At 38.8% G+C, this 23,276-nt stretch overlaps 1 protein-coding gene across 18 annotated transcripts in view; it reads right to left on the reverse strand.

Annotated features, from left to right (window-relative positions):
- The window catches only part of Patronin (calmodulin-regulated spectrin-associated protein patronin), an 86,754-nt gene that overhangs the window by 45,269 nt on the left and 18,209 nt on the right, over window positions 1–23,276 (reverse strand). The window contains exon 1 of one of the 18 annotated variants that reach the window (XM_076620134.1): window positions 20,388–21,874. The exons of the other annotated variants lie outside the window; for them this stretch is intronic. Within the exon in view, the coding sequence (XP_076476249.1) occupies window positions 20,388–20,495 (108 nt within the window). The 5' untranslated portion in view covers window positions 20,496–21,874. Of the gene's footprint in view, window positions 1–20,387; window positions 21,875–23,276 lie in introns of those variants that run through there. 18 annotated transcript variants of the gene reach the window in all.

Consider the following 23,276-nt stretch of genomic DNA (forward strand, 5'->3'; position numbering starts at 1 on the left):
GGGATAACGAGTAAGTACCATTCCTGGATTCTTTCATTGCGACCTATTCGAAAGATAAACTATGTAATAAGGAAGAGAAACGGTTCGTGAAGCGCTTGTCACGCGACGTCTACCTTCACCGAACCACGAAACGCAGTTCGCTCCAGTTGTATCACTCATCCTATATCTTAAAGCGATAAATATTAACAATTTTATCTGTCATGTAACAAGCAGACACTTCAAACAATTTTTCCAGAGCTCGATCGTGTATCGAGACACTAGAAAATATCGCGTTTACCAGAAGTAAAACAATCGATAGATTTAAAAAGCAAGACATCGCTCGAGTCGAGTAACGACGAATAGCTTCAGATGTGAAGTATTATACGTGGAGTATACGGAAGTATACAGAAGAGCAGCATAGAAAGTAGTACGTTCGGTGAGTTTTATGTAAAAGAGAAAATTTCTTTGTTAAATATCGAGCAAAGAGACTTCAAATCCCTGCAAAGCTTGATAGCTGCCTAAAAAGAAGCATAAAACTACACTCAAGCGCGGAGAAAGTAGAACATGTTCTTTAAATTTTATGTAAAACAGCCATTAGCTACCTAGATAGCTTGTTTTTCAAATTAGGCGTAGTCGTGTTTTCCACGTCCATGAAAATGAAAAAAGTTTCGATTTCAAGAAATATAAGATCGTTTCGCTACTTAACATTCCACCTTTTTGCACCTGAGTGTGTTTAACCTTATTAACCAGCGTATTATTCCTTTTAGAATCGTTCCATAACTGAGTTTCGTTTCACAAAAAAGGAAAAAGAAGAAAAAATGAAATATCTCGTTTCACCTTGTCGATTATCAGTTTATTACAGTATCTAGTACTTTTGACGCGAGTACTTTTATATTTTTGTCAGATACAGTACGAAATACGAGCATCGTGGTAGCTTCAGATTTAACAACACTGCGATATTCAACGGTAAGAGAATAATTCATTTTCCCGAAAAAATAAAGAGAGAAAAACTGAAATTAACTCGCTGGTCAAAAGGTTAACCCTTTGCGGTCATGTGCCAGATCAGATTCGACATTTCATTACGTCCGATTCTGTTCAGTTGCAAGAATATTCTATAAAATATATTTTCCTATGTGCTTAACTATCTCATGCGCTGCACACGTACATACATGCGGATGATAACAAGACTTAACGAGGTGCTAAAACATCGTGTCAAAGATAGAGACACGCTTATGAACGCATACAATTTATGATAATTGCGTTAAATGAGCCGGTACGTTAACGTAAATTAAATATTAAATAACTATATCGTAGACAAAATCGAAATTTTACAAAGTCGCGCACAGGAACGTCTCTATTCAATGAAAACGGACGCACGCGAACACTGACAAAAATAACATATATCTAAATAAAACACAGTTAAATTATCACCTACGTTTAAAGTATCTTATCCAGATACTATCTCAATTATCTTTCCAAAGACGAACCGGTTGGGATAAAATGTCGAATGCTGCTCGGACCGCAAAAGGTTGATCAGCCCATCTAGCAACAATTACCTTCCTTAAAACCGCATTTGCGCCAGAAAGTTGGTCCTCCGCCCGACTCTTCACCCATTCGAAAACGAGCAAATCGCAGAATCAGATGGAGCACGCGGTACGCGACTCGACGTGAAAACGCTCCAAGCCATTCCAGAACCTCCATCACCACGGTGTTGCCGGTACACGCGACGCGCGCGAGAAACGACCAAACGATTTCTACCAAAAATCGCAGCGATCGACGGATTATCGCTCGAGATCGCCGTGCCGATCGATCGACGCACGAATGGCGAGGAGCAAAGATAAGAGAAAGAAAAAGTCTGGGCGTTAATCGGTTGCGTAACCGATCGATTTCTGAAACTGTAACGTGATTTGCAACTTTCCCGGAGGGTTCAACGTCCTTACCAAAACGAGCCTGAGTATCCAAATCATCCAGACGGAACAAGCTTGTTGCGCGCAAAAGTCTCCGGTGCTCCGGACGCAGGCGGCTCGTTACTTTTCCGGAAACGCGTGCATCTTCGTCGAGTTACCGGACGCGGAGGCGTCGCGTTTCCCTTTATGCTACGCGTTTATCGATCGGTTACACGTAACGGCGGACGAGGACGCGAGGTAGGTCGAAGAAAACGACGAAAACGGATGAAAGGGAGGAACTGGAGGCACGCGAGAAGACAGACGGCCGAAGGAGAGACCGGAGAAAGACTGGTTGAGTTCCAACGAACGAGCCAACGAACGAGCCAACGAAAGAACTTCGCACTGTTTCGTATGTGGATCGCGATACACGCACCGATGACCACGTTAACCATTTAACGTGCGGTTGTTAAGCACATTACACAACGAAGACCGAGCAACGAATAGGTAGATCGGTGGCTGGATGAGCGCGAGCAACGTCGTTCCTATGGGTGAAGAACACCTTACAGTGTGTAAATACAGGGTGCGATTGTGCGGTGTAGCTATAGGTACGGCTAGGCGCGAGGTGATTGCTCGCGTGAACATAAAGGGAGAATCTATTCGATACGGAGCTTCTCTGTTCTCTCTGGCAATTCTTCGAGGAAATCGGTTTCAAGAAATCGCTAAGTACGCGTGAACTTGACTGAGAATTGGTCGTTGTGCAACGCGTCGCGCGAGATCAATTGAATATACGGAGTGTGCGATTTTTATTTATCGTTGCAAATACATATTTCGAAAATATACCGGGTATACTGGTCTGTTTTTATGGTACACATAATGGGATCACGGAGGTGCCAATTCAATTTTCTTATTCTTGATCAGCGTCGTATTTTATTATAAAATCTTCGCCTCGTTCGTAACGTTAATGTCGAGCCACCCTGTAGAAGAAAGTGCTGCAGGAAACTGGATACAAATGCGAATTAAGGATAGTCATAAGATAACTTTCAACCTTCCATCTGTATGTCATTTGGAGTTTTCCTGGTAAAACAATTCAATTCGTTCGTGATTTATTAATCGTTTAACACAATCTTACGATTATGCGAACAATTTTCATATATACTTGAAAGATATTCTAGAGATCGCTTAATTACAAAGCTAATTCGACGTGTCAAAGCACGGGTGTAAATAAAATAATCAAATTACCACCACTGTATCGTAAACGTTTTACAGAATCGCTAATCGGAGAATACAGTTTCAATCTGGCACAGCATGCTCTGTGTCGGGGTTAACGCGAAGCAGCAGTATAACACGTGCATGAAAATTGAATAGCATTGTTCGCAAAAGGCGCATCGACCGGCTGATCAAGGCTATTTTAACTTCCTAACGAGATTAGGGATACACACCTTCCCTGTGGAATTCTGATCAAACTACCGCTTCGGTTCAACAACCTCTATAACACGCTATAAATTTGTTTGATAAATTAGCGATCAGCGTTCGGTGTCTGAGACGAGATTCGAACAAATTCGATTATCTGGATACGCGGAAGAAAATATTCATCGTTATACTTCATCGTTTCTGTAATAATTTTCGAGACACGAAAGATCGAAATACTCGGTGAAATCTGAAAATTAAGTTATAGGCAAAATATTCGAAGCAAAATGGTATTTCTCACTAACCAGGAAAGAACCACTAACATGTATTCTATTCAATTTCAAAAATATAACCGTATATATGTCTGTTAATGAATTGAAAAGAAGGATCCTATAATCGATAGCGTCGAGACTGAAAATTACGTGTCCCTGACGTAATAAAAAAAGCTATATAAAATCAGAAGCATATCCTTCGTTAACAATAAATGAGTTAATAACATTTGCTTAATCGTAGGTATAAAACCACGATATTTTGTATTAAGTAAAAGAAATCCTACTAGTTATTAATATCGAAACAATTGTCAGATAAGCTGATATGAAAATAATTTACTTCCTATTTGCAATAATAAAAAATATATTTGAATCGAAATGTGGCCTTTCGCTGACAATAAACGAGTCGATAACGTCTTCTTAACTTCAAATATTATATTTTTCTTCAGATAAGTTACATCGCTCGGTATGTTACGTACCATAAAAGAACATAAAAATCTTTGAATCATCGCAATCGGAATGATAATACCGTTATCCCGTGCGAGATAAATCGCGTGGCACATGAAACGATGACTGGCGAACAAGGCGTATAAGTGTTGAGAATCGTATACGCCAGGCGCATAACTTGCAACGTGAGCCATGTATCGGTTCTCCAGAAGAGAATCGCGTGTGCCGATGCGTTTCACGTCCGATTAACGCGCATAAGCTGCAAAACTCGGCATCTGGCCGTCGACTTTCTACTTTCCTCTCGTCGAATTACCGGGACACTGATGGGTGGCCCACCGGTTTGGTTCCCCGCGGCACCACTTCTCGTCGAACCGGTCACGACCAAACCAATAACCGAATTGCAACGAAAGTGCTTCCAGTGATTTTCGCGTAGGATCGAGGACGAACGAAAGGTAAATATCGCTTTTCATCGTGCTCGAAAATGAAACGTGAAAGCGACTTATTGGAACAAGATCTCGTCTTGCAATATTCGGTCTTCTGCCGGTGATTGATTTCTTTGCTATATTTTAATTTCATCTTTTTTCTTTTCTTTTTTTTTACGACCAGGGCTCTTTACACGTAAATCAATGCACAGTATGAAATAATATCGGTATTGAGATTAATTTTGAAAATAGCAGTAGCTGTAATGCTCTTATATAAAGTTTACACAAGGACACGTAAGTACTCGTATAATTTAGGGGCATCTACGTAAGTTTAAACCGTATTCAATGAGACTTTCTTACATCGTAGCGAGGAATCGACGAATGTATTCGATTTATCTTCTTCGATGCCAGGGAAAGTCGTCTATTTTTCCTTTTGTCTTCTCCGAGAATTTTTACACATTCGTATTATTTTGATTTTAAATCTGTGTCGTATGGATCTTGTCAATCCTTTAAATACATTTTTAGTTTTAATTACGTTTGAGGAAATTATCGACGAATCTGTTTCATGATTATTTTACTATACGAACAGTTATAATTTTATCGTGCATCATTTTTCTACGAAATAAATATTTGTATTTGCGTGTAGGCGTTTCTCAAAAACAGGTCCATTTGTTCACATGTATTATATTGATAACGATATCGTATTTAGCTTCCCACTTGTTTTCTTATCTTTTTACTTTCGAAGGAAATTATTTATGAAAATGCACTGATATTTAAACGATTAATGAAACTACGTTTCATAATTTTACTTAGGTATATCAAAGTGAAATTGCTATTCTCCATAATTTCTGCGTCAATAAACGTTGGGGAAAATTAAATGCTTTAAGTTGCCTGTTAAAATTGAATCGAACATTCAATTTTCGGAACTAATTTCAAACAAAGCCTCGATTACCACAAATTTTATCTTAAATATAATTCGTATTCCAAATAGTATAATTATGATTTAATATAATACTATATCTTCAGTATTAATAAACATGTTTCCTACAATTTAGTACTGGTATACTTTGCTATAGCATTTAAGAGTACGTTCTGAAATTCAGCGGAAGTTTGCGAATTCATTAATTAAGGACTGTTCTTTTTCGTTGATTTTTAAGAATGACTTTTAAGATAACGAATTCCAAGAGAAGGCTAAAAATCGATGTAAAAGAAGCAAAAAAGAAAGGAGCGATCGCGAACAAATGGCCGGAAATTCTAACTGATCGTATCTATGATTCTTGTTCTCCTTCTTCGTTCGATGCAATGATCGTTTCGAGTCAGCACTGTCTGACCATGGCTAGCTCTTCGTTAATTACAACGGGTTAATGACCGACGATTTCATACTCCACGGTAAGGAAGTGTGTCTTCTGGATGTCTTAATACGTCAGTAACTTCTTGGATATTCGATGTTTCGTTAAAAGCAGAGTGCGAAAGCTTTTACAAAAACTTGTGGAACAGGTGTAATAACACTTCGTTTGTGAAAATAATTGCGAGAATCCGATTAACAACTGTTCGAACAAATACAGCCTACCTATTACAACGTACTTAATTATTATTTCATACCTATTTATTCGAACATGAACATTTACATAGAATTTATCTTCTTTCGTTCTGTCGTTTTATTCGTTCATTTTCTTCAATAATAAGAATGTTCTTGGTTTTTTGGTTTCACGCAGCAATCGAGGACGCTAGAATCCCCACCGTTTTGCAACTTCAGCTGCGACGCTGCACTGCAGCAAGTGCCTCGATCGCAGCGTCTGTAGTCCGCATCCTTAACGTAACAAAGGAGAATGTTAAAAAAATGGCCATTTTTCAATCTTCTTGCGAACGAAAAATTCCGAGAAAACATTCAAGAGCGTCTCTCAAAGAACGAAACAGGTTGCTAGCGTATGCTGGCATAGCTACGATAACTTGCGTTATCCGAAATGTGATGGTGAAGTTGAAAAAAATGAGAGCAAAGGTGAAAAAGCGGCAGCGATCTCACTTATCTACGCGTTACACTTAATCTTCGTTTCCTTCGAATTCTGAACCAGCTACAGAATAATTTCCATCTATCTCGACATAAATAATCGATAAATCAATGGATGTTGGAAATCCAGCAAATCTGAAGTACATTCAAATCGTTGCTACGTGAGAAGGATATTACGGTACGTACTTCGAATTTGGCCGATTCCAAACTTCAATTGACTCACCAGCAGAATCTCTAAAGAATTATTTCCTAGATGGATCGATAGCAAAGAAAGATGAAGGTTAAAGCGTAACGTCTGGGTAAGTTCGATCGTTGTCACTTTTTCTCATCTCTGCACCCGTTTCTTTCAACTTTCCCATCACGTTCCAGACTAAATGCTAATCACGTTGCAGCTTGAGCGATGCTCTTAAACATCGTCACGAATTTTCAAGAAAACTCGAACTATCCTCGTTCGCAAGGAGATTTAAAATTGCCCACTTCTCAACACCCTCGTTTTCTCGTATCTTCAGAGGTTAAATACAAAAGTCGTAGAAAGTCTCCGAATGATTTGCTTCGTGGTTCCTTCGAAAGAAACTCGCGGCCTGTCTCGGCGTTTCGTAAAGCGCTGCGACTCTGTCAGATCATTGAGATGGTATCACTGCGCGATTTGGCAGCTTCGCGCTTCCAACAACGCAATCGCTCGCTTCTTGCGCGCGTTACATCATTAGAGATACACATAAACCTGCGGAATCGCACAGCATCGACCGAGAATGACGTAAAATCGCAAGCAGTCGCGTCGCTCGTCCGCATCGCACCTTACATGGTCAAGATCTTAGGCCTATTGGAACACAGGAACGATTTTCTCTACTTTCTATAGTCGATATATATCCCCGTCGATGAGTCAATAACCTGAATTGCATCATTGCAAAATGCAACTGCACATGGCGCGTGTGCAACCGCACTTACGATCGACCACGAACACGAGCGCTGCTCTGACTTGCTTGGTGCACGTGCGCGCACGCGTGCACGCGACACGCATCGTAATATGCATATCGCGCGTTTATACGTATACGGATCGGTCACGCTGCCATGGGATAACTTCCTTTGTTGGTTAGACACGCGTTAAATTAAACAGCTACGTACTCCATTTAGAAGGTAAAACGAGGGACGATTAACGGGCAAGGAGAAACTGCGGACATCTGGCTTCCATAATTAATGAAAACGGTGAATCTGGCGTGAAGATGCGACACCAGATACCGAGGATGTCACTGAGGCGAGGCTATCTAGCGATTATCCGCTGTTGGACGACTATGGATCGAAAGCTGGAAGGGAAGCGAGCAATTCAGTAACTGGCGGAAACTCGGTGATTACGAACGTGTATTTGTAATATCTAAAACAGGCTGCTCTGTCGATCGATCAGACCGCAAAGTGGATGCTCGCGTTTTCGCCTGACATCTCTGGTTCGAGATTTGTTTCGTCGTTGATAATAACTGGTAGATGTTTTTCGATGGAATTTTTTGCAGCTTTCGAGAACTTGGTTGAAGAACGTGCGGTGCTTATCAAAACGAGGAAAAATGTCATGAACATTAGTCTGGATGTTATTAGTCTGGAAATTATTACCCACTTAGGAATGCTATGTGACAAGTAGACTGCGGACTTCTACGCGTTCTTATATCTTTATGATCGTGACCACAGGAATGGAACTTAGATTGAAGATGGTTTCATCGATTAAATAACATAATACTACTCTGCATATTTTATATACTTTATGATAATCTTATTTGTATGATGAGCGTCTGTTATTGTCAAATAAATTGGTACAGTATAAGATCCTCAACTACTGAATAAGTCGAATCTAATTGAAAACTTGTCGCTGTCAATATTGTATTATACCTTGACAATAATTCAGTAAATTATCGAAAGTGAAATCGTAGATAGTCGTCTTGGTTCACTGGCGCGACATGCTGGTTTGCACCTGTACTCGTTGCAGTACTCGTTTAGCTAAAAGGGAACATGATTTTGGCTCCGTTTTGTCTTGGTTCTGACGCGAATAGAAACCGAGAGTTCTCTCTCCCCTTGTGACCGCGTCAAGTGCTGTCTGGCAAGTCAGCTGGCACAACAGCGTACGCACAAAAACCAGTGCGTACGATGAGTCACCACGAACTTGCAGTAGCGGCGACAGGCCACGCTTTTCGACCGACGTGTTTCAAACAAGGCGAAAGCTCAGCGACGGAAATGTTTTAATTCGCGGAAGAAGCAGAACGAACGGAGGGAGAGAAAGTCGAATTTCTGCGTACCATCGTTTGCTCTCGTTCAATGCAGCTTTGTGAAACGCTTTCGTTACCGTAAACAAGGTGAGATGGTAGGAACACAGCGAAACGAATATCCAGTTATTTTCAAATTGTATAGTTTCCTACTTTCCTCCGTTTCCTTCTCTATTCGGAAAGAAAAGTTCATTCACTTGCATTTTTCTTCTATTTATTATTTTTAAACCACTTTAATTATCTTTACCGCAAAGAAACAGCGTACAGTTACTTTAAGATATTGTTTTCTGATGGTATTTTCTTAATTATATTTTTTTACCTATTTTTCGAGTTGACTCAATTTTCAGACGAGTCTCTCATTCTCTGTCACTAATTCCAACGTCAAACTAATTTCAATTTAATTTAATCAATCAGATCCAAATACAAAGTCTGTGATTCAACTAAATAAGAACTAGAAAAATCAAGGAGTTTACGGAAAAATCGACAAAGGACGTAATATATTTCAAACCAATATAAATATTTTAATTTTTACGTTACGCAATAAGATATTCTAAAAACCTGCAAATGTTTCCCCAGTTTACATTATATATTCATATGCCTGGCTAAGAATTTTAGTTTCACTGCTATCTTAATTAACGTTGATACTGTTTAGGTCGTATCGCAACTTAGTATTTAACGTGATATTAAAAAAGGTGGATCAATGAACGATCTAGTATAAATCACGTTATACGCCTTTCTCTTCTGCGACGGGAGCACGAACAGCGGGGTCTTTCCACTTTGCTGGAATATACCTATGCTGCGGTTAAAGCGATAACGATAAGCTCATGCAAATACTGTCGCCCGCAAATTGTGTCTTATTTCATTTTTGATAATGCTTCCTAGAAAGATAAGATAGGATTACTCGTAAGGCTATCGTTCAGCTTACGCACACATACGAGTACATACGCTGGTACTTCTAAGAAATAAAAACACCGTGTATAATGAAACAAATCGCGTTCCCAGTTCCTTACATAATCTAAAACGTGTCACTTATTTCTATTCGGTTGGCAACTGAGTGATTGCGGATTTTGTCAATACCACCTTATGACAAAATCCGCAGTCACTTAGTTGCCAACCCAATATATAATTTGTCACGTGAAAACAATTATATTCCTAATTTTCATACGTATTCTATCCGTCACAAAGGATTTGAAACTTGGGTACGGATATGCATACGTATCTCAATGATCTACTACATCAAATTTCTTAATTTTTACGCTTATTAACTCCCCTCCCTACCAGCTACTCTATGCGTCACTATGACGCGGTTGGGTGGAGACAAGTCGTTTTACGTTTGCAAAAAATTGGATACAGGTAGGTAGTTACGTAAAACTTGTAATTTAATCGATTACCGATAAAGGAGTATCTCATCTTCCATTTTATTATTTCTTACTATTATCTAATTTTATCTTCTATTATTTTATTATATCGTATAGTTATTTTCACACAATACGAACCATTGATATATTGTTATCGTCCTTTGTATCAAATGTCGATAGAAAATACGGAAAAGGAATGCGATGAATCGATAGAAATAAGGAATCTTCGAATAATGGATATTGAGAAATACCCGGAAGCATTGAAAACATGTGGCATGAAGTAATCTTAGTAGATTCGGATAAAACATTTTAGATTAGAAACAACTGGTCTTTTTCTAAACGAGACGTTATATAGAAGTAGTATCTGCGAATCGAATTGCACGAATTTATTTCCGCCTCGAGATGGCTAGACTCGAGTTATCTCCGATGATACACGACCCTATCACACAAACGTCATTCGTTAAATAAATCTTGCGGTAACTGGTTTGATGGGATGAGCAATAGGTTGGTTTGATATGGAAGTTGCGATATCTACTACTGATTTCGTTTGATTTATTTAAAGTTCAAATGTAAGTCGTGAATATACCATATGGAAGAAAGCAAGAAAACTTGTTTAAAAAAAGAGCAAACTTGTTTTATTTCATTTTCGCTTGTGTACATAACGTGGAACTGAAAGACACATATGTGTATATGTGAAAATATGTGTGTAATGTGTATATGTGCATATGTGTTAATATATTTGTAATGAAATAATTAATTTAAATAACGTATCAACTTGCTTCTATCACACACGGCTCATAATTATCTCATATTTTCTCGTAATTGCTTGAAAGCATGAACGTGACACCATGATTATTCAAAAGACGCTAATTACCCCGTTATTCGTCAAAATGCTAGCTTTTCGGCCAGCTTATTTTAGAAACATCATAAACGCGCGCTTTTTTCCAAACGCTTCGTACAATGTTTCATGCGAGCTAAATAATTAAGAGACTAAAAACCCGACACGAACGATAGAACTTTATATCTGCAATTCGCGATTCGACGTTTCTGTTTCCATCGTGCTAGAAACGAAACAATTTGACAGAGAGCGGTTCAGTTCGAGCTTTCACATAAAAATATAGAAATTCAAGATTATACGTATACGATGATTTAATAAAAATCGCAGGTACCTCTCAACGTGTGAATTCTAAAGACGATCCAGACAAAAACTTTACGTTTGAACAGCCTGATCAATCACAAATGCGATAAACGTCGATCCTCTCTCGGGCCTAACGAGCAAATTAATTTGCGCAATACCGGAAACACGATCACGTAATCGAAACACAAGTCGTTGCGAGCGTAGTGATCGACTGTATGTAAGATAGCCAAGCAGAGTTCGTTTCAATACGTGAAACTCGAAGGATAAGCATAGTACGGTGTTCGTACACCTACTGCGTGCACCCACGCGATCATTTGCACAAAATACGGGTAACTTGGAAAGTTGAAGGTGATCTTCTATCGTGGTAGCACTTTCATGGCGGAACCGATCGAAATGTGATCGCCATTTTGTAACAATTTATGCGAATTATAGCGAAGGGAAGGGCACGCGACGGACCTTTGTCGCGGAGAAGATGAAACAGCAAAATGAAGTCACCACTGTGAGCAATCTGTATGTTTTCTGCACGTTTTTTTTTTTTTTTCAAGGAAAATAACAAATTACATGGGCGAGAGCGAAAGTTTACCTTGACATTTGTATTATCGTGGAAAAGCAGATAGGAGAGCAGGTTTTAGGTTTCCATTATATCGCTGTAAATATAATTGTCTAGGTGTAATTATACTTAAGTACTCAATTATATAGATAGTTCTAGAGTTAAATATCAAGCCTGTATGATACATTGTATGATTGTATAATTTCAGCTCTTCGTTTTTCAAACCTCGTATATTTTATTGTTTCACGTTCCTTCTACGTTTTTCCGAAAAATAATGATCTACTTCCGAAGTATTCAGAAACGACGGCAAATAATCAATCTTCGACCAGCCTCTCGTTTTTCTTAAATCGAACATTCAAAAAGTTGTTTTGTATTGCTTTAGCTGTTCTAAACGTTGCTTTACTCTACCGTGTGAAGCAATTTGAGAAACCCATAAGACAATGGACGTTTCTTTTCATTTTAACAACAATAACATAAAGAGTAAAAGGTTCTGTAAGGGCTTGCTTCTTTTGGAACACGTACCTACACCGCTAGAACAAGCCAGAACAATAATTTGAGGACCAGGACTCGAACAGAAGGGTGACTATACCCTCTTGAGACTGCAAGTTGTTCCAGACTTGCCTGTTTGAGACAATTACTTGGACCCTGAGAACAAGCTAGAACAAAGATTCGAAGATCAGCAGACAAATATAAGAGTAACTCTACTCTCGCTTCGACGACTTCCAAGTTGATAAAAAGTCGTCAACGCAAGAGCAAAGTCGCCTCTGTATTCGTGTCCCGATCTTCAAACTGTTTTAGAAACGTAAGCACTTGCTCCAAAAGAAAAACCTCTCGCCATCGTTGTTAAAATGAAGAGAAACGCCCATCGCTTTATCGAGTCGGTTCTTTTTAAAAATTATCTCCTAAGCCAGATACGATATCGAAATAATACTTTAGAACAATGTTTAGAACGACCAGAATCAATTCTGAACAACCTTTAAATATTCGATCTTCGAAAGGTACTTCTGGGAAGCTGGTCGAAAATTCACATCTTGTGATTCTTTCTGAAATCTTCTCGGATAAATCACTATTTCTTTGGAACAACGTCGAACAGCCTGGATTAAGAAGAAAAGATACGAGATGTAAAATACCGGTGACTAACTTTAGTTTTAAATCCTTTTTTAAGAAATTAAACGTCTTTTACATGAGCGTAGAATTCGTTGTTAAGTCCAATTCCATTGTCTTTTCTTGTTCCCTCAGCTACGCGAATACTCCTTTGCAACGTACGAAACAGAAGAGGAAAAAGAAGGTTTTAGAATGTAGTTGTACCAATTTGCTTTCACCGATCCTGCAAATGTTCGTCGCTTCTGTACGAGGCGATGACGGGGTGACGATTCGAAGAGAACTCGAGAAATTCGAGTAAATGTTGGCGAAACTGCTAGAAAGAGCACTGTGTCAGAAAAGAAGCACTCGAACGAACCGACGCACAACGATACGACTTTTCAGAATTTATTTCAAAGCACCCACTCTGATATCTCAGCTAGATCGTTAAAGAAGCCGTTTCAGGCATAGAATCATTATATAGTATGCACGCTGAAAGGCACGGAAGAGCCAATTCGAAATTCCTCCATCCTATGAATTTTACCGCCTCGACCGTCTTTTACTACTCTTCTCGCTTCTCGTCCAACGTTTGCTCCATGATTCCTTCATTTTTTTTACAAATTGTACAATCCTAATTTCAATAAATTGCGCGAAAGTCGTCGGGAAGAACTGAAAGAACTGAACAAAAGATCGCCGAACACAGAAAGAAACTGGGTCACGCGAGTAAGAAACAAAGTACGATGCTGTAAATTCGATAACAGTCAGGAAACGATAGAGTACAGAAGAAAACTCAAGGGAAAATACTGAGAGAAAAACTAGTCGGGGAGGATAACAATAGAATACAAGGATCCATAGAGTGAAACATTGAGAGGTATCAGAGATATGGAAATGTTTGAAAGCGCCGAGTATTTCAAGATGAACACTCGTCAATCGACTAAACGGATAATATGAGAATTAAGCGTGACAAGAAACTTAGCACAGGCAACAGAAACCGAGATAAGAAACAAAACAGAAAAAAAGCCTGTCACGCCGGATGTGTAATAGGAACGACGTATTAAGCAAATGCTCCATGTACGAGCGAATTAGGTCAACATACGAAAAAACAGCGAGTGGGCAGAAACAGCAAGAACAAATACAGAGAGATAAATAAGAGAACTAATGAACTTTATGGAAGGAAGCAAGAAAATAAGGGCACTATGCCTGGAGGAGCAAGTCCACATGCGATAACGTCCCAAAGAAACCTCAAGAAAACCTCAAGGAAACCTCAATCCTCAAAGAAACCGAATACCAGTAATAATAGGTATAAAATAGTAAACATAAAGCGAGCTGTGATAAAGAGATATATTATAAGGTATTTTGTTGGCAACTAAATGATTGCGGATTTCGTCATTAGGCGATATTCACAAAATTCGCAATCACTTAGTTGCCAACCCAATATTATAGTGTGATAGATAACGAATAGACCGCGGATTTTCGGGCAAACCCATACTGTTGAGAATATTGAATTTAAAATATTTCATTGAGAAAATAAAACCTTGGTAGGAAAAGTGTTTAGCTTATGAAGTATTATATAGAGAGCATTTTAGTACTTTACATATATTTCCGTATTATGTGCATTCTGTGCAATTTTGCGGTTTCACACTTCCTATAAACGCATAAAAATCCGCAGTCTAATAATGAGTCAAAGCAAAGCTGGAATATATTATAATATAAGATAGTAGGGTAAGACTTACAATTATTTGATAAGCTAAATAGATTATTAAGTGAAATAACTGCAACATAAAGGTAAAAGAAAGCCAAGCAACCGTGCGCTTACGTAAACAAAGATTGTAGCAGGCTACGAGCCTCGTTAGAATAAACAATATACAATACGATACGAATTTGAATAAATTCGAAAGCACTTGAAATTCCAAAGATATTCGTCGTAATAACTTTCCGCGTTCAGGCATAATTCTTTTCGTAAATTTTAATGTCTTAATTGTAATAAGTGCAAGTATCCAAAAAAAAACCTGGAAGAAAGCTATTAAATAATCCTTCAGACTGAAATGCAATCTTACTTTCTAGAAATTCTAATTTGAATAAATTTCGCGATATCTAAGATTCTAATAAGACTTTCTTAAAAAAAAAACCTAGCGAAACTCTGCAGTAAATTATCCGTAAGGAGACCAGATATGTTGTCACGGATGAATAAAAAGTGCTGGAAAGCGTTGATCAGCGTTACCAAACAAGGAAGCGGCTGGTTCTCACATTTCGATCCGCCTACAAGGATCACAAAGGTCTCACGGTGAGACTGAACAAGAATTCTCGAACGTTTAATTCTTTTAATTTCGCGAAACGATGATTTCTTCGTAAAAAGACGAAAAAAAATACCCAGCATCTATTTTCATTGCTTCTGTTTACAGGATTTTTTCACCGAGATAACGAAAATTACCGCGAACAAGCTTAGAAGCGGAAGCGCCTGCTGATCGATATATAGAACGAAGTTGTTTATTTTTAACAGCAGTTCGAGCAACGTGAAAACTTATCAAACACTGAGAAAGTTTAAAAATATTTAGTATACCGTAAGTCGAACGAATTTAACAATTTTAATCAGTCTCTATCTTCTTATTGGGAAATATCTTCCTCGATATGTTCGAAGAACATAAAGAAACGCCCATATAACTCTAAATAGCGATACGTACGTATCTATCACTTAAAGAAAAGTAAGAAAATACACGTTATCAGAGTTTCCAGCAAGCAGACACGACGCCAGAGACGAAAAGAATTCTTTGCAAGCTTCTTCGTAAATCTCGTGATTCACGAATATTTAATTAGCATTTCACCGAGTGATAAACAATTCCAACCATTTCAAACGTCACATTCGCAGTAATAATAAAGTAATAATAAAGGGTTAACGTAAAGTTAAAAGAAAGATTATATGTAAAATAATACTTTAAGCAAATGTCTCTCATTTGAAACACTTAACGACTACGACCAGGATTTGCTATAATTATATCTACTTTTGTTCTGAAACTTCTCGCAACTTTTAATTCTGTAACGTTCTAAAACATATGCTATAATTCTTTATAAAAGACTACTCTTTCGAGATATTGGAATAAGTGGTGCACGGTTTAGTCGCTGCAGCTCGAAAGCTTACCAAAAAGGCATCGCTGTCTTCCACATTCCGTAGCCAGATCCTTTGAACAAAGTCTTTGTTCTTCGGTAACGCGACGTCGTCGCGTCGCTTGCCATTGGGAAAACTATCTCACGCACCCTCTAAACAGTCGTATCATCGCCAACACCTCATAGCACTCAGAGCACGGCGACTTCGAGTCGCCGGCTATCGACTTTCCAAACATTCACTCAAGCACCCTACCGGGGTTTTTATCGAGCCCTCGGCCCAGTTATAAATTACGGTAAAGTTAAATAGCAACGGCCGTACGTACAGGATGCGACCAAATAACATGTACAGGCACGAGGTGATCCCTTATGAAAAAATAAGAACGAAATATGGAATACAATTTTTTCATTTGAGGTTTAGCTTTCGAGAAAATCGAGTTTGGAAATTTACCAAATATACTTGAACATGCCACATGTTATTCGGTGACACCCTGTATGTGTCAATCGAATTTTTCGTGCATGAGACTTATAATCCATCAACCGAACGAAGGTTGAAGACAAACGATTCCTTATAAATTGATTGGTTTTTACAAAATTTCACTATATTAATGGTATTGTTTCAATCCTAATAGCTATCACTAATAAGTTAGTTACAATTTCTACGAAATTGTTATTAGAAGGTTCTATATTACTTTATTTCGATAAAAGGCAACATCGAAGAAAAATATGCGTATTGATGGAGCAGTGAAACGCTGAACTGCGAAAGGTATAGTGTTGCTACTATTTTCAGGCGTAGTGTATTCGTGCGATATTACTTTTACCTCGGGCTACCTGGCCCATTTTCTAAAAACGAATTTACAGTATATCACACAGCGAATAAAACGAAGAACGGAAATGGAAACGGAATGCACAATATAAAACAAAACGCGTTGAAGTCGGAAAAGTTGGCGAATGTATATAATCTGGGCGCATGATCTTGATATTTCTAACAATGAAGAAAAGCGTAATAATGGTTACCACGTTTAATTACGGGAGGGTTAACTCGATAAAGAGAAAAAAGAAGAAGTAAAATAATAAGAGGTATTTTAAGAATTCATCCTATCATCATTTATCTCTGCATCCGTCGTTCAACGTTCTAATTAACCTTACAAGACGTTCATTTAAATTCTTCGCAGTTACTATGAATATCATGCTCCGTTATACAATCGTAAAAGTTTCCATGTTTTTCTCTCTCTCTCTTTCTGAAAAGCTTCTCGACGACAAATTCGCTGTATCTACATCGTTGACCACACCTCGTCGATCGATTTTAAATATATTTTTTTCTTCATAGACATACACGTATGATGAAGAAAAATTTCTAATTTTTAAAAACGGTGAAACTTCAACAAAGGAAATCGATTGATTTCTATTAGAGCTTGATCTTGCCGTTATTAATACGCGCTAGAATCATTTCTCAATTAATACAATCGATAAAATCCATCGATCGTAAAATCGAAAGGGAAAAACGCAACTTTCGAAAGCCTTTTTTTCCATCTAACACCTGATCAAAAACTCATTAATACGAAATTATTGCGTCGATCGATCACCACCCACGTTCGTTAAACCGGTCATTGTTGAAGTAACGAGAGATTAGAGTGTCTAGTCTACACATTGATGGGCGACAACGCGGCCAGGGAGACGGCGGCGCGACGTTACGCCCAGAGAACTTTATTTATCAAACCATTGCGATTTCTTGTAACATCCTGACTGGTTTGCAAAAGTAGATACCCCGAACGTCATTCCGAACCTACGCGTTCACCATATCAATCCACGCAGAACCGAAAGGAAGTGCGAGATGCACGCAGACACGCGAAGCGTACGACTACACTAGCTCTTGTATGTTGAATACGTGATCACCCTGTTAATTAGTTGTGCAACGAGTCGACAACACCCAGAACATTGAAAATCTTTCGAAGCGTATAGAAAATTACACCGTGGCGATCTATGGGAACGCTTTAAAAGCGCCAGCTTACATGCGGTTCGTTTTCTCGGGAATACAGAATGGACAAGCAACGCAAAGTGCCATTTTACGTTTACAACCGAAGGGCTCACACGCGACGAAGGCAAAACTCCTGTCAGATTTCCTCGATTTATCGGATGAAACAATCTGGTAATCAGAGGCGAAGCGAAATACGACGAAATCGGTAAGGAAATAAAACTTGACTGGTTTTACAAGAATAATTACAAGCATAAAATTTGTTCACTTGTTTCTTGCCATTGTTAAACGGGCAGATTCGTTCTTGTGCTTCTGTCAGCGAAATACTCATTTTATTGGACTTTGGCAATGGTAGCATTCTTAGACGTTGCTTCGCCGCATACCGAATCTTCAGTCTTCTCGACTGAATGTGTATAATAACTTGCACACCTCTATCAGAATTCCAGTAAATTGTCCTTTCTTTTTCCCTATATAAAATATCTCCCTTGCTGAGAAACCGGCGAGGATCCTTTGTTACCTTCGAGTAAAACCAACCTTAAAGAAGCAAAAAGTCTCGTTTGCCCTAACGCTGGTAGCAGAACATAAATCGACAATGCCGCATCGCTAAAAATGACACCATTCACGATCATTACTGTTCAGACACCGTGACCATTTCACGGTTTGAGAGCGAAATCTTGTCCTTGACACTATTGTCCTTCGTCACTGCGGCCATACGACGAGCAGTTCTAGTAAACAAGTGAGAATAACGAAATTACGTACATTGCATCCGAAATATGTTCCTTAGCTCGAAACACGTCACGTACTAGTATTAACACGCGGTTGCAATCTCGCTCATAAATCTAATTATGGTAGCTTGTGACCTCGGACAGTACATTGAACTAGAAACTCTTGCTACGAAGAGTTATTAAGATTATTGGAGTGTAATTTATCTTAATTCTATCGAAGCACACTTTATATTATTTATTAGAGCAATTTTACACTGTAATATTCATTAGTTAACAGATAAGAACAAATTGCTGTGTGTAAAGTGTGACACGTAAGGTTCTCTAGAGTATCGAAGAAATTGAAATAATAAAATTCGGTATCGGAGATGGAATGTCCGTGTAACAAAAATTCATACGTTCGTATCATTATCATTTGAAAATGTCTAAAAATGAAAAATGCTATTCAACAGTGATAACGTTATACAAAAATAACATTGCTACTATCGAAGAAATTGAAATAATAAAATTCGATATCGGAGATGGAATGTTCGTGTAACAAAAATTAATACGTTCGTATCATTGTAATTTCCAAATGTCTAAAAATGACAAATGCTATTCAACAACGATAACATCGTTGCAACAAACAAATTGAATAATGGATGTAGATTAACGTGTTTGCAATTCATGAATCACGTAGTAGCGAAGAAAATTAACAAAACTTTTCGAGTGAATCTTTCACAACTTCGTCAATACGTTATTTTAACGTTCAATTTTATACCGAACGAAAAACACAATTGCAAAAGCATATATTTTTACGATCTCGAATTTAAAAGCACTTATTTTTACGATCTCGATCTACGAGCTGACTTTTTCCACGCGTAAACTACTGCGTTTCCCGGCGCGACGACTGCCAATGAATCACGGAAACATCGTAGTAGTTGCAGATTTCTTTCATCGATCAACGATAAACGTCGACCGTGTAACGGATATACATTTAACCGATAACCTGTGCAACCGAAGTTGCTTCAGCGAACAACTACCAGATACAACCGATATCGCGAAATTTCCTTCGAAACTATCTCGTATCGCAATCGTTATTAATTTTCTACGCGGCCTAGTTTTCTCTTAAATCGAGCAAGTAACACTAGACAACGTGCATAAATAAACGCGTTAAATATACGCTGTTAGTTTAGTCAACAATCTTGCAAATTAATGGCGAAGATTTCGAACCGTGTTCGTTATATTAAACCTGATTTCGATATCCTGCTCGCGTTTAATTTATTTCTATACACCAGTTATATCGTGCAGATAAAATCATTGACGAAAGATACCGCTTTACAGGAAACGTATACGGTGGTCTGAAAGAAAGGCTGAATAATTCCATGTAAAATCAAAATCATCGTAGATAAAAGGTTTGCTAGAAACGTACGTCCTACTTTTGATACTTTTTAAACGCGAGTTTAATTTGCAGCGATTCTCCTGTCCAACTGTGAAGCGGTAATCCTCGAGCGATCAATTTCAGGCAAACTTTTATAATTTGCTTAATATCATGCTCCACCTAAAGGCTTCGTCTCGTCTCCAACTCAACGTCATGAAACCTACGTAGCTACGTACTTTATACTTTCACGTTGCAGTCACGGTCAAAAATTTCAAAAATTTCGCGTTCGGACGTTGCAAAGCGAAGTTAGAAGATAAGTTTTCCGCAAGATCGTTCGATAAGAAACACTATCGGGGAAGAGAAGGGAAGATTAATAACCGCTGTAATCCGGTAGTCTACATTGTGTCTAGCGTGATACTATAGATAGAGAATCTCGTAACTTACGTAAATGGTGGTTACGGTCGCGTTTCTAACCATATCTCTGACGTCGTCTATTTCCCGTCTAGATGTTCCAGGCGTCGTGGTGGGCGCCAGCATCACTTCGCTAGCCATCCTAGAAACTGTTGTTTGTTTCGAGAACGTCACCGGCAATGCCACTGTGCACAGTACGACATCGACACTTTCCAAAAACTCATCGAACCACGGCGATGATTTACGAACGTTGCTTACGAAATCACTAAATTTCGACACTTTCAACCTCGAATTATTTAAAAACCCGCCGTTCCATAGTGAACCGCGATTTTTCCTTCTTTCACGTAGAAAATCATCAATTGCACGTAAACTATTAATTACACGTACAAAACGATATTACCAGTTTCTTGTCTCTTCGTGAAATATCTCCAAAAATATAATTTCTATTTAATAAATTTTCCATCGTGCATACATTTTTAATCAATTTTACACGCAGCAACTCCTTTTATCTTCATATCGAACTCGAGCAGCGAAAATTAGAAAACCATCAAAATTCCACAGACGACAGTGCTAAGTACTCTTTCGTATTCTGACTATTTCTGAATTTACATCGTAACAAGGAAGTTCGTGTGGAAGGTCATCGGGGATCGAACACGATAGCGTAGAAAAGATTTATATAAAATATTGGTCTGTAGAGATTCGTACTCGTAATTTCCGTCGTAACAAAGTCGAGTGCATTCCTGCGATATAATATCGGAGTGAATCAAATTTCACGTGGCAAGGAGCCAGAGACTGATCTTAACGCAGTCGTCGCTGCAAAACTGATTCAACCGTGGCGTCGCATAAAAGAACGATACCCGTTTGGTACATTGTCATTCCTTCCCGCGTATATCTAGCACCGCTGCTATCCATGATTTACATTACAAAATACGGCGAAGAAACGGGCACGAGGGAAGCAAACACAGACAAAAATATAAAGATACTATCGATCCTGAAGCTTCTCTGAACGTGTCCTTTTTCCACTATATCGACCATACAGAAATCTGCTTGGTCAATTGCGCGAGATTGCGCGATCTTCGAATAGTCACGAGAATTGAATAAAAACCGAAACCGAACACTGGCACAGTTATAATAGAATCACTTTCGATCCATCAGCTTCTCTGAATATCCTCGGTTCGACTACGCAAGATTCTCCTTTATCGACCGCACATTTTAGTAATCTTCGATGACGTAAAAAATGATGTAAAAAAAAGCGAACTTGGAACTTTTAACGAAGCCACGTTAAACTCTACGTAAACGTCAATCGCTATTAAAATCAGGCTTCCATTATAATTTTCCAACAAGCCGATAATTTCAAGCGTTGTACACACGATCCTGATGAACTGTGTCTATTTTCCCTGGGAAATCGTTAAATGTCCGTGGGGAAATCGACGGGCCGTTAATCAGCGTGGCGCGCCGAGCTGCTAGAGAACGGAACTGACCGCGAATACCAGAAGTGTTCCGAGTTTGGAGCGAGACTAGAGGCGAAACGTGGCTTCATTCTCTTTCTCGGTGTATGCCAGGCAAGAGAGGAGCGAAAGAGAGCTCGTGTATGTGTGTGTGTGTGTGTGTGCGCGCGTGTGGAGAGGACTCTATGGTGGTGGCTGCGTGAGTCAGCTGGCGTGCTCCTCTAGGCCTCGTGCACTCGCACGAATATCGTTAGGTCTGTGACGCTGGAAACCGGAGGGGGAAGGCGAATCATTGTGATTCACATATGTAGTAAGTCGATTGGCGGTAGGTTGCAGAAGAAGGCGTCTTTTCACAAGGGACGTGACTGGACGAGATGCTCTTCCTTTCGTACCAGTACCGCAGCAGAGTATAGCGAAGGACGCCAGGAAACGAGAAAATCGTTCTTAATCGAGAGACCGTAAATTACGGCCCGTAATGAACCGCGAGGGCAGCGGTTCGAGGAAAACTGCTGCGAACGAGTCTACCCTGAACAGACGATGAGAAATTTCTTCGCTCGATCGTATCGGGTAGAGTCGAAAGTGCGTAGATGTTAATTTTCCGTTTGCTTTTGTCGATGTCGAATCGTGAGAGAAAGCGGTACGATAAGATTGATTCTCAGTGGAATTTGTTTGACAGGTTGTTGCAGGGAAATTTAGGACGTAGGCGTTGTCCGGACTGCAGATTTTTCGTGCGTTTTTAAATGTGACGAGATACGCGATGTATGAAGATACGGAATTATACAGAAAGGAAATCATTTTTATGCATTTTCGGTGATTTACTTCGCCATGAAATAAAAGATAATACACCGCATAATAATTTTGTTCGTCTGTTGTATAATATTAACGTCATACATTTATAATATGCAAAAGTACATCGCATGCATGTAGCTTGTACATGAAGCTTGTAACACACATATGTAGAAGTACGTGATCTCGCTAAAAACCAAAATGGATAGACTTTAAAATTTCTGTAACTAACGTAAAGAAAGGAATTTCATTCCATCATCGGAACAGGATTTTTCCTTGAAGGGGAAACGAGCATCCTCTCTTTAATAGCATAGCATGATATAAACGAGTATGAACACCGTATAGCTTTCAGTTAATAGAAATACATTTGTTATTCCCCCCCTTTGCAAATCCATCGTTCCTTAAATAGTCGATGGAAATATACTTCCCAGCGGGAATCAAAGTTAGCAGAAAATAAGTGTTGCTTGCTGCGATTAGTTATACCTGTAGCTACCTGAGTAACTCTGTATGCACTGCAATTAGTTATTCTGTTACCGAGAAACTCCGCAACCACTGTAATTAACTATTTCTCTGTCGAAATTCGGAAAACTTTGTAGCTGTGTTACCGGAAACCTACTCGTTTAATACTCCCAAAATACATGAAATTAAAAGCAACGTTACTTTGTGACGTTGCACGCTGCTGAACGAT

This window comes from Bombus vancouverensis, chromosome 7, assembly GCF_051014615.1.
Source record: "Bombus vancouverensis nearcticus chromosome 7, iyBomVanc1_principal, whole genome shotgun sequence".
Classification (NCBI taxonomy): Eukaryota; Metazoa; Arthropoda; class Insecta; order Hymenoptera; family Apidae; genus Bombus; species Bombus vancouverensis.